Raw genomic sequence first — 15,892 nt, forward strand, 5'->3', positions numbered from 1 at the left:
GTAAACAGAGTAATTGTTCATAAAAGACAGAAATAGGAATTCGATAAAAGCTTTGGTATGAAAAACAACATTTATTTCATGATGATGTAAATAATGTATATCTTTCTGCTTCTGAAGTAAATATTTTTTTTTAAAAAAAAAAAGTTAGCAATGCATCTTTATTTAAGTATTTTACAGAACGTAAATACAAAAAAGAAACCAAAATACATAGAGGAAATTAACAATAACCCTATAGCTAACAAATCTAAACTAAATTAAATAAACTACGTGCACCAGACTCCAAAAAAACTAAAACTAATACAATATGTAAAAGAGCGGCAAAAATAAAACAGAAAAAAAAATAAAACTAAATTGAATTCAAGGGAGAATTCCTTCCCTAATGGCCTCTAATGACGTTTAAGACGCCGGTAGAGCAAACGCAGGTGTAAGATACTGATATTACGCCGAAGGTTGATTCCAGAAGACTCGTCAGAGTGGTACAAAAAGTTGCGTAATCCACGTAATCGATGGTGCCATCTCCATATGGTTAGTTCTACGGGTAAAAAACCTTTCCTTTTTGGTTGTCCCAAGCACATGTTAAAGTTGTTTCTGCGCCACGGAATGAAAAAAATTGTCAGGAAGCCAAGTCCAAGTCGGTTCGAGTCTAAGTTCGCAAAAAGCCAAAGCGAAAAATAGGTAGTCAAACCCCGTTCTTACACCGTTTGCCGCAAACTTTTTGTGATATAATGAGCCCCATTAACTTGCTAGGCTCGAAACACCTATCTAGCCGAAGATGAAAGAAAAACTTGAAAAAGCCCACAGACCTTCTTCATATCAACTTTCCACGAAAGTGGTCTCAAACGAAAGCTATATGAATATACAGTTGTCAGTTGGTAATGTTTGTCTGGTACTGTAATAAAATTTTCTTATAGTAAACTTTTGCACTCTTCCACCTTTTTTTGCATCCTAAAAATTATGGACATGATGATCGGTGGAAAGAGCCCCAAATCTTTGTGTGCTTTATAATCCTTCATTATATGACACCGTTCTATATCAATGAACTAACCCTAAAAAAAAATCTTTATTTATAATTTTTTTTGTGATGTGAGAATTCACTGAGAAACATCAATGATCTTACATTGTTTTTCACTTATTTGATATATATAAATTAAATAAATTAATAAGAAATTATTTGATTTTGTTAAATTCTATGAAAAGAAGTGTAAAAAATAATTAATCTTATCAAATAATTAAATATTTTATATTTGCAATCGTTTAATTTAAATAAATTTCCTTTATTATGTATGGTCAAAATATTAAATTCGTAAATAAATTATAAAAAACATTAAACAAATAACCTGATTTGAACTATTGATATTTTAATTAATAATGATAAATTATTTTGCTTTATTTCCAATCTTATATAGTGATGTAGTACACATACAAATTGCGTAAATAGTAGTTATATATAAAAATCGTAAATAAAACTATACATAGAAGTATATAAATCAGAACATTTTTGAACTATAATATTATGTAATTTAAATTCATTTACTTCATCTTCTAAAGAAAACAATTCTCTATCCGTATCATCATTAGGATAATATTCTGAAAAAGCCAAATATTTAACCCTTTCCTTCCTCATAATATATTCCTTTATATAAAATAAAATACCTTCACCTTCATTTTGCATCATATTACTAATTAATAATTTCTTAATAAAAGTATGTTGAGAATTTCTTAAAAATATTTCAAGATCACTTGAATTAAATGAAAGTGATAATCGTAAATAATCTAATTTAGAAGGAAGAACTTGTCCTAAATTTTGTAATACAATTGAGCTATATTCATCATGATAATTATTAATTGTAAGATAATTAATAGTTTTTCCAATATTTTTAATTAATAGATAAATATTATTATCATCAGGCTTGGGTGAAATAAGACGTTTAATTTTTGTACAATATTTTATAACTAGTTTAAGTAATTGTCGTCTTGATTCTTCATATTCTTCGCTTGTATATCCAAATTCGAAATTTTCTAAATAATCACCACATTTTTGTAATAGAAATTGTAATGATTCAATATGCAAGATTTCCTTCATAAATAAAGTTCTCAATTTAAAAGGTTTAGTAACCTTAATAATTTGTTGAACAAATTCAGAATTTAAAGAATTACAATTGACAATATGAATAGATTCTATAACATTCAATTGATCAAATACTTCTTGTAAAGTAATAATTATATTTTTAAAGTCAATATTATCAAATATAATTGTATTTAAAGTATTTGGACAATTAGAATTTCTTAATGATAAAAATGGTTTATATAAAATAACACTACAAGAACTAAATGAAATTATTTTAAGATTAAGTTGTGAAATAATTATTTGTGATAAACAATTTTCAATTAATGAAAAATCATTAATATTAGATAAAGCAAAATAAAAATAAAAATTAAGTGATGTGATTGAATTACAATTAGAATTTAAAAAATTTAAGATAGGAATAATGTTCATAATATTTTGAAATGAAATATTACAGGTTTGAAATTTTAAATTTCTAATCTTGTATATAAACCCTGGATTTTGTAAAATCAATTCCATAGTATCATTAAAATTTCCAATATCTGAAAACATTGCAATTTCAAAAGAATGTAAAATTCCTCCATTTTCAATAAACACCTCAAATAATGATCTATAAACTAATTTTTCTAGATCCTCATGATTATTATCCACTAAAATATCAACCCACTCTTTAATAGAAAAATAAATGCTACTTATATTTAAAAATTTAATAAAACTAGGATAATTGAATAATGTATTTGAAGGTAATAGGTTATTAATAATAATACCATGTTCATTAAATTTTTCTTTACTACTTTCACTTAAATAGGATAAATAAATTTCAACATAACGATAATTTCGGTTAGGATTGAAAAAAGGATTTTCCCATAATAATGGAATCGCTAAACGACACCAAAATCTATTAACTAAAAGACACGAATATAATGTTGAAAAATCTTTTCTAAAATGTTGTATAATTTCATTTGTTAATTCGGGTAAATCTCCTGAAAATATTTTTGAACATGCCATGTTAAGAAAGAAAGAGAAGTGGTTTTCATTTTCAAAATGAAATAATTTTATTAACTTTATTAAACGTACGTTGCACTACTCCATAAAAAGGCAACAATATGAACTAAAAATACTATATGTAAATCGTTCCTTTTTTAGTTAATTTAGTAATTTCGTGTATCAAATCACGTGACTTTGACAAAAATTTTGATTTTTAATGATTCGATAAAACGATCACGTGATCATAGACGTAATAATTTTTTGTTGTGATATAGCACAAATTTTATTATGCATATTGCATCATTGTCTAAATTTTAAAAACAAAAATAAAAATAAAATGCATATAATGATGGAAAATGACTAGTCAGATGTCACTTACATCATGTATTTTATAATTCTGACCAAAATTATACATGATCCTTGGATGTAAGGATTTAAATTATTATTACTTTGCTATTATTTAGGTAATTAAAAATCAAATAATCAATTATAAACAGTGACGTTCCGAGTGTCAATTGCGGACTTTTCTTCCATTCAAACTGTTGTATGCGTTTAACTCAATGGTATGTGTCTGACGTAAGAAAAATAATATCAAAGCTTTATAATTCCGAAAGGTTATCATTAGACATATTAAAAAATTTCATATTTTATTTATCTTCGAGGCTATACATTTTGGTATCGGACTTTTCGCCGAAGTCCATTTCACCGAAACTATTTAGTCGAATCCATTTCGCCGAATGGACATTTCGCCGAAAAATTATTTATTCCATTTGGTTATTTTATTGTAAATACATAAAAGAAATGTTTATTTTTGAATTAGCTGATTTTATTAAATCTATCTCGTTGTTTATAATATATTAATAGTCTTTTTTTTTTACTTACTTTTTCGTGAATAAATAAATGTTTTCAGAAAAATAAGTTATTTATTTATTTCTTAACAATTAATATCAGTTATACTTGAATAATATCCTGGAAAAAAAAATTCTCTAAAAATAATTTAATTTTTATTTTCATTGTGCGATGAACATTTTTTTTATTAAAATGTTAATCGCTACCATTTTTAACGAAATGGAATGGGCGATTCGGTGAAATGGATTCGAAAAATGCACTTTCGGCGAAACGTCCTTTCGGTAAACGTGAAATATCCCTTTGGTGAAATGGTTTCGGTGAGATGGATTTCGGCGAAATGTATCGTAACCATAAATTTTAGTCAAAGTTGAAGTATCGGCGCAAAAAAAAGTACTTTTTTTTTTAAGTTCCAGAAAGAAAATTCATAGTCAAAATTTTTCCCATAATAACAGTATTATTACAAAGATGTATAGTACATTTGAGCGTAAAGTAAACCATACCTTCTATAGTGTTTTGCGAAATTAAATTAAGATCCAAGCTACTCACAAGAAGTCCGTAACCGTACTGTAAAGCTTCTGGAAAATAAGAAGATTAATGTTCTATGAGTGCTCCAAATGTTCCATGCAGCCTTTGAAGCGTTTGTTTGGATTAGTGTTTCTACAATGGTTATTTTTTATCAGATTCTTGTACCCCTTGAAGTGTTCACAAAAAAGGAATTCGTTTCAGGGTTTTGTAATGACTTCAAATAATGACTAAATTATATTATTTAATTCTAATAATGACCATTTCTCACTATTGTAATATTTAAGAATATACTTACATCTTTTCTTTAAATATATACTGTAATTCACTTATTTTTATTTAATTGCAAGTATGGAACACGTACTTCAAAACAATTCTGAAATTATACACAAGGAGAGATCATATGACAAATACTGTATCAATATTGTCAAAAGCAATATTTGTGCTTATAAAAGAAGTATTGTCAGATTATAATTTGTCAGAAATAAATAAATTAAATTTTTTTTTTAAAAATAAATATTATTTTTTTCGGTCTCTTTTTGGTCTCTTTTTTTAAGCTGTTTTTTTTTATATTTGTTTATTTTTTTTTTTGGTCACTCTTTGTGTCGAAATTTTTTTTTTTTCAATTTTTTCAGTTTTTTAAAACTTATATTTTAATAATCTTTTCTTTCTATTTTTCTTAAAACTGAATTTTTAATATTTTTCGCTCCGGTTTTTTTAAAACTGAATTTTATAACTTATGCTAATATTCTTTTTACGTAATTTTTTTTATTTACTATTTTTATTAACTTATATACTGTATGAGTAAATATAGTATTATTTATTTCATCCTTAGAGTTTCGGGAAATTCGGGAAATTCGCAGTCTGGAAATGGCCAATCGGAAAATTGACTTCAGGATAATGACACGATCAGATCAATCGGCGATTTGCCTTTATTCCGATTTTCATTTTTAATTAATTCTTTCTGGATCGGCAATGAAATAATCAAAATAATTTGAACAAATATATCGTGTGTGATTTTTTATCTAGAATAAGTAAACATGCCCGACAAAAAAAAATAAAATTAAGAAAATTTATTTGTTTTACTTTTCTCCTTCATAACTTTAGGATTAATAGTATCCATCCGTTTATTACCTTATTTAAACTCCTTTCCGGCTCTTCTACCTTCGTCTTTTTAGTAGGCGTAATGAGGATATTATCCCAATAAACTGTCATCATACACGCCATTAGAAAGATATGTATGACTGGATTTTTAACTAATAAGGATATCTATGATGACCATCGATCATCTGATTAATAAAATTACGTCACTATAGAATATCGTGAAAATCAATGATATCCACGGAATAAACTATTATTGTTTTATTTTTAATTTTTTTAACCATTATATTTTTGAAATTTTCTATGTTTTGAAAAAAATATTTAAATATACAAATTATTAAAAAAAATAAGAAAAAAAAATATATAAAATTTTGATCCAATTTTACCTGGATTTTCCTATCAAATATGGTGGCTTCTTTTTCCATTGGGTGATATATAAACTGGTATTACAAAAGAAGGAAAACGAAAAACCATTACCTATGTAAGCATGTGTTAGTTGTGCTACCTTAAATTAATTGAGATTACTTTATCAAATTTTTTCAAGTAATATTATATTAGTGGAAATATTTTGTGGAAATATTTTTTAGATTTTCATTATTTTCAAGTTATTTAGGATAAGAAATTCAGTGGAATTCTAATCTAATCAAAATTTTGGTCGAAGTTACTCTATTAGTTTTACATTATCACTACATGTAATATAAGATCGGCATTTTTATCCACAATCAATTTTTTTCGAGGGGTAAAATTAAATTAATTCCCAATATAATTATACACTTTTTTATTAAAGGGGAAGGAAAGGTGCATACTTGATTTACCAATTTTCCTTTCAGATAGTTTATTTTAATTAGTATTACTTCCGATATATTCCTATTAAATAGAACATTGCTTGTGTATGTAGATGCATCTCATAATTCTCATATTCATTCTGCAAATATTTCAGTTCTTTCTAAACAGAGCTCTTTGAAGGATTAACAAATATAATAATACACGTTATTAAATTATATCAAAATGAAATCAAAATATTCCCAAATTTATTTAGTACAAAATTAAAATCTGAATTCTGCTGATATATAAATATAAACATAGTTCCCTCTAATTCCATTATACAAACAATTCATCAATCATGAAATATATCGTGTTTATTATTGTATTTCTTAATACGTTCTCCAATATCTTTGCTTGGAGATTTGATCATGATTGCACAGGTAAGCTATCTAAGAACCATTTTTATTCTGCACAAGATAGCGTGATGTTAATAAATCATCTATTTTTTTTTTACTTTATGCTATTTTATCGTAATAAAAAGATATTAGCATTGTAGACATTAAATTTATACAAAATAATCAGGTCGAAGTAACCGTACATGGTCCACAAAGAGTTTCACATCCTGGTTATTACCCTTGTTGTTTGCAACAGGGGCCAATGATCATTGGTAATTATAAAATTTACACAAATAACCCAAATGACCCGATTGCTACTATTTGGGTAGACCGTCAATGGGTAAATGGTTACTCTGAGGATAATCTCGTAGATTCAAATAATTGCGTATATGGGCCACAACCGGATTGTGACAAAGTTTATCAAGGAGCAATTGATTACACGCATACTTACGATTTTGATGCTTCAAGGTTCCCCCCTCCAGGAGGGAAAGTCACACTGTCAATGGATATATATGCTCATTGTACTTTTGACTCTAATTATCAAGGGAGTACGTCTTGCTATCAGGGATGCTCATTAAATTATATCGCAGATTATAATCCACAAAAATAAATGGATTCTTTTATCTTTGTAATTTGTAATTTGGTAACTCATAATATTATATGCAAATATTATAAAATTCTTTTTCATTATTTTATTTATTTATTAATAATTTTTATTATAATAATATTTTTTTTTTTCAACAAATCTTGCTTATATCAAATGATAATATTAATTGAAAGAAAAACATGGTAATTTTGCTTTTATTAGCTGTTAGTATTTTATTATATTTTCATATTACATTATATGTATCTACGACATAAAAATACGTAAAAAGTACTTATTTAAAGATTCAAGTAAAAAATTTTCAAAATTAATTATCGCATCTTTCTATGTTCTATTAATAAATTAGGTTCGATAAAAAAACATTTTTTTTTTCTTTAACATTAAAAATATGTAATTTTTAGGAAATGTTAATTATCGAATACTGCCCTGTGATAAATTACGTTTGATTTGTGATGGGCAAAATATATGGACCCCATACACGGGTTCTGCTAAAAATCACGACGAACATATCACGTGACAAATATATGTAATTAGTCACATTCTTGTACTGCGTAACATTGGGATCTTACCAGATCCTTTGCACATGATTTGGATAATCTTTTTTGTTCCCTTTCCCTTATTTGCTTACTTTCCCCTTCCCTTCCATTATTCCCCTACTTTTTTCCTTTTCCCTTCTCACTTTCCCTCTTTCCCTTCCCTTATTCCCTCGCTCTTTCTCCTTTCCCTCCTTTCTCTTTCTCTTTCCTTTCCTTTCTCCCCTCCCTGATCGATGTTGCTGCACCTCAACGTTGGTGATCAGGTGACAACAAGTTTTTTAAAGACTTGGCTAAGTCAACAACAAATACTAACGTTTTGTTTACTTTTATTAAATATATTTATATATAACTATAAGTTAAATATAAAGTTTTTATTTAATTTCTCATCTATAATTATTTTTTTGATTATTTGATTTATAATTTTCACAAATGTGTCTTATAACACGTTCCAAAGATTATTAATTAGTAGATTTAAAATTTATCGAGAAAGTCATCAATTTTAATTATATCTGATTTCATAAAAAAAGAAAAATAAATTTGAGACCATGAGAATTTTCTTTTTATTTCTGTAAAGCTTTACGAAATCGGCCAGAGTTTTGGCGTTGCTTATTTATATTTTTGCCGCAGCATTTTTTTATTTTATTTAGATCAACCAAGTTGAACGAGAATTTGTACTGGATTACTTGTTCTTACAAATACTTGTCCAAATTCGTTCATTCGTTATATTTTCCCCGTTATTATGAAGTTAAGCATCTCTGGCTCACATTATGCCCTTTTCACCAGCACTATGTTGTAGGGATTGGAATTAATCGAAAATCGAATCGTATCTAATAGAATCGATTAATTGAATCTAAAAATCGAATCCCAATAAATCAAATTTTTTATATTTTGGCGCAGCAAATATAATCTTGCCGTTTCTATAACCACGCCACAATGAAAAAAAATCTCAGAATTAATAAAAAAAAATTGGACATTGGACAATTAGATAATTGAGAATTTAATCAAACATTATCCAATCAAGTTAATTGTGGCTAATGTTTAATTAATTAAAAAAAAAAATTTTTTTATTAATTGATAAATTTCGAGTTCAGGGGCCTGCCGGCCTGGATCATCTTTTGGCCAGAATTAAATATAATTCTATAATGCGGGCCAAAAATGTCTACTGCATATTTATTTATTTTAATGATAACAACTAGGCTATTTCATATGCATCAGGATGTTGTTAATCTTATATGATAAATATCAATTGTCAAATTTAAAAATTTTAAGTTACTCCTTATATGAAGAAACATAAAATTGATGGATTTACTAAGATATTAATATAACTCAAAAAATCAAACAATAATCTTAATTGAGCTCTCATTTGGAAGATAGGTACCTTTATTGAAAAAAGACAATAATCAGATTAAGTTATGCAGAAACTTTATGAGAATTCTGAGCAAACTATATATTGCAAAGTATAACTAAAGACATTGCAAGAGTTTATTTGATACAATCTGTCAGTAAATATTTTAATTATACATATATTGATTTAATGTTAGGTAATAAAATCCCAATAATTCATGAATGGATATCTATTTATAAACAGTTTGATTAAAATCAAGAACTTAGTTTATCTCTTGCTATTAATTTACATCTGATTCTTCAATTATTTATATGTATTAAAATACCTGTATCTTTTGATGACTTCAAATAATTCACAAAAACATAGTTGATTTGATTGAATGTTCACTTATAAAATACTAGTATTAACTATTAATAACTGACCATGTTACTACAATTACTATAAAAATTTTGTGCAATACCCTCCAATTATTTTCCAGATATTTTGAAAATATTCCAATTACATTATAAATGATGCTTTAAGTCAAAATTTTGAAATTGAATATAAGAAAATTTTCTAGAAATATTCTGAATAAATATGGATATACAATGAATTATTAGTAAAAATTAAGTGAGTCAGATACTGATCATAATTATTAATCATAGTACTGCGACAATTACTATACCAAAAAAAACTAATAATAACAGATTACTGATAATACTATTATGGAAGATATACCTATTAAAAGTTTATTTTGATAAAAAAAAAATAATATTTATTAAAAAATTTATGAAAAGTTAGTTTCTATAAAAAATAATATTTATTAAAAGTTTATTTTTAAAATAATTTATTTGCCAACTTTTCATTTATCTCTTTTATTTTTTTCAACATTCTTACTCTTGTTATGTTAATAAGAAAATATCAAATTAATATAAAATAAGTAAGTATTATAAATTGATATTAATAAATCTTGCTATTACAAATACAAAATTATTTTCTCTAATTTATTCTGGTTTATTGTAGATTATAGCTGATAATAACATGAATAAGAATAACTAATTCCACTGCAAATACAGAACTTGTTCCAAGCGTATCTTCACTATTCCAGCTATTATTAACAAATCAACAAGCAATTTCAACAGTTACTACACAAAATCATTAACCTACTCCTAACATTTCCAAACCATCAAGTTCTGCTACAGCTGGCATTATTAATACATTGGTAAATACACAAATATTCAACTAAATAATATTATAATAACATTAGTAAATATTTAGTATTTATTAGTCTCCAGATGGTTCAATACAAAACCCTATTATTTAACATTTTTAAATATATTAACTTGTTTAAATTACTATCAAGTTTAAAAGTGACTTTCCAACTTTCTCTATTTCTGTCGGAGATTTCACCTTGCAAAAAATTACTGAAGATATTATTGGAAATTGGGGTAATTATGGGCTTGCATTATTTGATATATATATATATCATTTTAATAATAAAATATTTGTAGTTGAAACTGAATGTAAGAAAAAAATCAAAAAAGCACATACACAAGGCATCTATCTCTCTACCTCCAGAATGAAAAAATATTACACCTTTGGAGTTACCAATTTATCATCATGTATTTAATTACAACATGATCTAGTTTATGGAAAACCATTCAAGAATTTAATAATTTAGACCTTTTGCTAGTTATAATATTTATAATACTTTATAATAAAAATATAGGTAATAAAAAGAGGTCAACTAGAACAAGCTTGGAAAGAACAACCAAACCATCTAAGAATCAAAGTACCATTCATAAGATTTACAATACTTGCAAGAATTCTTGAAAATAGGATATTATTCTATTATTCATTAAATTATGATGATATTCTGCTTGTATTTATGAAATTTACTGAATAGTTTCAGAAAATATCATTAATTTTCCATTTGCATTCATAAAATTTACTGAATAATTTCAAGATAATATCTTTGTAAATCATCCGATAATACTCCATTTGCATTTATGAAATTTACAGAGTATAATTCAAGTATTTTCAGGTAAAGTATGCAATTATTATTCTGAAAAATGATCACTTTCTGTGGAAAAATCGATAATAAAAATTGGAAGATTTTTGGAACACAAGAACCAGATAAAAATCAGAATATATTCATAATAATTTTTTTATAGGGAGTTTGATATATTATTAATAGTTAAAGCAATAAATAAAGTTAGGTTTTGGACTTATAATAGGTTTTGGACATAGTTTGGATTTTGGTCAGGATTTCAGTTTTGGAAAGCAGTTTTTGAATACTAAACTGTTCAAAACCCAATACTGAAACTAGGAGGGATTTCAGCTACAAGTATAATTAAAATATCAAATGTCTTGATCATAGGTCTAAAGCAAAACAACCAAATATTAATGATGATAAAACTGTTGTAACTTCTGGCCAAAAGTTTAAAGCAAAGAAGGTAAAGACTCCTTTTCAGCAGTAAAACATCCCACTTGCAGATGTAAGACAATATGAATGGTTTTAATAATGTTTGAACACAATACAATAATAAATGAATACAGGTACTTTGTTTCCATTTAAATTATATTCTCAATGTATTCTAATAGTGTTTATTTATATATTCTCATTTTTTTTTATTTTAAGGTCTCCAGAATTTTTTTTTTAGTAATATTTTTAAATTATTTGTTATAGAAAAGATGTCACTATGATAAAATACAAATTTACTTCAAGTATATAACAGATTACCTTTGAATTTTACATAAAAACATCACAAGTTTATAATGAATTTATCTTAAATACTGTGTGAAGATATTACAAGTTTATTACAAATATTTGTACAAATGGATGCTCATAATTGTATTAAATTTGTTTAATTTGTTTACATTTTTTTTTTACAAAACCTAATGAAAACTTTTTACTTCGACCATATGTCTCATGTTTTGTAAATTGTCACGAGTATTTAATTTTGCATCTTTCTTTAAAACTTTCCTTTAAACTAGAATTTTATTAATATATATCTAGATGAATAATACCCAGGATTTCTCCCACGGCATATATGACGAAATGATAATAAACCCAGTGATATTGACAATGAATCTGAAATGAAAATGTTCAGGAAGAAGAACTCATAGTATCACGATTCACAACATTGTTCTGAAAAGAATATAAAGTATTATGATAAAGAAAATACTTAAAGTATATTTACATGGAGGTGCATAATATTATTATTGTATTAAGGTTAGGATCAAGATATTTTGCTTATGGATTAGATCAGTAAAAGTATTATAAATGAGGAAATTTGAGAAATGAAAATTTTATTTCATATTTATGTATTATTGGAAAAAATTAAGTTTACATATGCTAACATATCGAATTTACATTGTGACAGGTAGGAATATCCCTCGTATCAAATTTTTTCTTTTTAAAGTTGTCTAATCATGCCAATAATAATTTTGTGGCTTAGTGATATATTAATTTATAGTAGTTAATAAACTTCATAAATCAATCTAAAACGAAATTAAATATTTTTAGACTAAAATTTCACCTATTGGATCTCGGTAAATGATAATTTTGTTATCTAAATTTGATACGTTGAAAATATTTATTAAAGATTAATAATCCATCCAGGCACTCAACTCTGTCATATCACAAGAGAATGCCTATCCGATTTATCAGTTTCACAAAACATTTATCACAAGTTTTTCACAATGAAATCGTCAAAAAAAAGATATAATTCATTACCTTGATATTTTATTGAAAATACTTTTAGTCAGGCTGTCAAGGTTTATTTTAACACGTTCTTTATTGTTATTTTATTAAATTTATTGACTTTATTCAAGAATTGTTAATTTATCCAATTGAAATCCGGTGATTATTTACTATTAAATATTTGAAAATATTAGCAGCTTGAATGATGACAAAAATTCAACGTTTAGTTTCCTTTACCATCTAATTATATTTTATATTAATTGGTTAAAAAATGTTCACCATTAGAATATATAGGCCAAATCTTTATCAAACATCCGAATTACTCAAATGGATGTATTTACGAGATTATTACAACAGAAAAAAACTTGGTAGATTTTACGTTAATAAATTGTAATACAATTTTCATTTAAAGAATACATATGCAAGTTCATTAAATTGTGTAAACAGTTATTATTTATTAAAATTTTAAATAATGTCATTTATATCAGAAATACATAAAACAGAACTTTTTTGTACTATAACATTATGTAATTTAAATTCACTTACTTCATCATCTGAAAAAAACAATTCTCTATTCGTATAATCATTAGAACAATATTCTGAAAACGCCAAATATTTAACCCTTTTCTTTTTCATAATATATTCCTTAATGTAAGATAAAATAATTTTATCATCATCTTTTGCCATATTTCTAATTAATAATTTCTTGATAAAAGTATTTTGAAAATTTCTTAAAAATATTTCAAAATCGCTTATATTAAATGAAAGTGTTAAACTTAAATATTCTAATTTAGTAGGAAGAACTTGTCCTAAATTTCGTAATACAATTGAACTTAATAATTCATCACAATCATTCCTAATACCCAAAATAACAGTAATATAAGTAATAGTTTGTCCAATATTTTCAATTAATTGATAAATATTAATATCATCAAATTTATCTGAAAAAAAGTATCTAATTTTTGTACAATATTTCATAATTAACTTAAGTAATTGTCGTCTTTGTTCTTTATATATTTCGCCTATATATCCAAAATCCAAGATTTCAAAATTTTCTAAATAATCACCACATTTTTGTAATAGAAATTGTAATGATTCAATGTGTAATATTTCACCCATAAACAAAGATCTCAATTTAAAAGGCTTAGTAACTTTAATAATTTGTTGAACAAAATCAGAATTTAAAGAATCACAATAAAGAATATGAATAGATTCTAAAACATTCAACTGATCAAATACTTCTTGTAAAATTGTAATTATATTTTTAAAGTTAATACCATTAAATATAATTGTATTTAAAGTATTAGAACAATTAGAATTTTTTAGTGATAAAAATGGATTATATAAATTTTTAGTATGATACCCAAATGAAATTCTTTTGAGATTATGTTGTGAAATAATTATTTGTAATAAACATTTTTCAATTAAAGAACGATTGTTGTCATTAGTTATATGAAAATCGAACACAATTGATGAAATTGAACTACAATTAGAATATAAAAATTTTAATAAAGGAATGATAATCATGGCATTATTTCGAATATTAATTTGGAGTGTTAAATGTTTAATATTGTAAGTAAAAATTGAATTTTGTAAAATTAATTCTATAGTATCATTAAAATATGCAAAATGATTATCTGTAAGCATTATAAATTCAAAAGAATGTAAATTTCCTTCATTCTCAAGGAAAATTTCAAATAATGATCTACAAACTAATTTTTTTAGTTTCTCAGGATTATCATTCATTAAAGTACCAACCCACGTTTCAACGGAAAAACAAATTCTAGTTGTTTTTAAATATTTAATAAGACTAGGATAATTGAATAATAATGTATTTGAGGGTAATAAGTTATTAATAATTCCATATTCATTAAATTTTTCTTTATCATCTTCTTTTAAATAGGATAAATAAATTTCAATATAACTATAATTTTGAGTAGGAATACAAAAAGGGTCTTCCCATAATAATGGAATCGCTAAACGACACCATAACCTATTAACTAAAATACACGAATACAATGTTGAAAAATCTTTTCTAAGATGTTGTATAATTTCATTTGTTAATTCGGGTAAATCTCCTGAAAATATTTTTGAACATGCCATGTTGTTGAAGAAAATTGAAAAGGAGTGACTTTTTTTTAAAAAATGGAATAAATTTATTAATTTTAGTAGCGTTTGTTGTGCTACATAAATGACCAAAAATATTATGTAAATCGTTCCTTTTTTAACTAATTCAAATAAAATTCCCACCCCCAGCCAAATGATCGACATAGTCTCTAAGCTAAGTGGGCGTGCAGATTAGCCCACGAGATCATTGGTCCAATCTGTCCAAACAACTAACCAATATCACATTAGTTTGGCCAGAATTAATCCCAGCAAAATTTAGCCGGAATTATAAAACGGACTTAAATGTCGGTTTTCAAATTTGACCGGGATTATAAAAACGGTTTGTAAACTTGACCAGAATTAATATAATTTCGCCCAATAAAATTTGGGCCGGAATTATAAAAATGGACATTTATGTCCGTTTTTGTAAATTTGGCCAGCGTTATGAATCTAAATATTTTAACCAATCATCCAGTAATCATAGAAAAAAATGTTAGCTTTGTCTCATCAAGACATGTTAGATTGTTTCTATCATCAATAGAAGGGGAGTTATTAGCAATTCAGCATTTAGAAATATTTAAATTATTTTCAAAGAAATGTTAATACCTTATTATTTATTAATCCTAAAGATATAAAACTCCCACCATTTAATACATTTCAATACAATCCAACAAGCTGTGTATTATCTTTTTATAATTTACACTTGATGGATGGTAAGTTAATGCAATTTAACTTTTAGCAATTTGGTATATTTAACCAAAAAAAAAAAAAATTTTTTTCATTGTATTTAGATATCCAATAAAAATCGGACATATATAAAGATATTTATATTGTTTTTATTATTTATTTGATATATGAAAGTATATAAACATCTTGTTTTATAAATATTATATGAAAATTTTGTAAAGAAAATTATATGAAAATTTATCATT

The 15,892-nt window shown here is 25.2% G+C and overlaps 3 protein-coding genes across 3 annotated transcripts; 1 reads left to right on the plus strand and 2 right to left on the minus strand.

Annotated features, from left to right (window-relative positions):
• Positions 1 to 1,441: 1,441 nt before the first annotated feature.
• On the minus strand, positions 1,442 to 3,073 carry OCT59_000166 (uncharacterized protein; the record flags this gene model as incomplete). The annotated part of the gene is made up of 1 exon (XM_025332012.2): positions 1,442 to 3,073. The coding sequence occupies one exon, from the start codon at positions 3,071 to 3,073 to the stop codon at positions 1,442 to 1,444; it is 1,632 nt and encodes a 543-aa protein (XP_025178665.1).
• A 3,574-nt stretch (positions 3,074 to 6,647) lies between these two features.
• Positions 6,648 to 7,294, plus strand: OCT59_000167 (uncharacterized protein; the record flags this gene model as incomplete). The annotated part of the gene is made up of 2 exons (XM_025329123.2): positions 6,648 to 6,729; positions 6,831 to 7,294. 2 exons carry the CDS (start codon positions 6,648 to 6,650, stop codon positions 7,292 to 7,294), a joined length of 546 nt encoding a protein of 181 aa, XP_025178664.2.
• A 6,025-nt stretch (positions 7,295 to 13,319) lies between these two features.
• Positions 13,320 to 14,957, minus strand: OCT59_000168 (uncharacterized protein; the record flags this gene model as incomplete). The annotated part of the gene is made up of 3 exons (XM_025317228.2): positions 13,320 to 13,710; positions 14,218 to 14,337; positions 14,617 to 14,957. The coding sequence occupies 3 exons, from the start codon at positions 14,955 to 14,957 to the stop codon at positions 13,320 to 13,322; spliced, it is 852 nt and encodes a 283-aa protein (XP_025178663.2).
• Between the last annotated feature and the right edge of the window lie 935 nt (positions 14,958 to 15,892).

The sequence above is a fragment of the Rhizophagus irregularis genome, chromosome 1, assembly GCF_026210795.1.
Source record: "Rhizophagus irregularis chromosome 1, complete sequence".
Taxonomy (NCBI): domain Eukaryota; kingdom Fungi; phylum Glomeromycota; class Glomeromycetes; order Glomerales; family Glomeraceae; genus Rhizophagus; species Rhizophagus irregularis.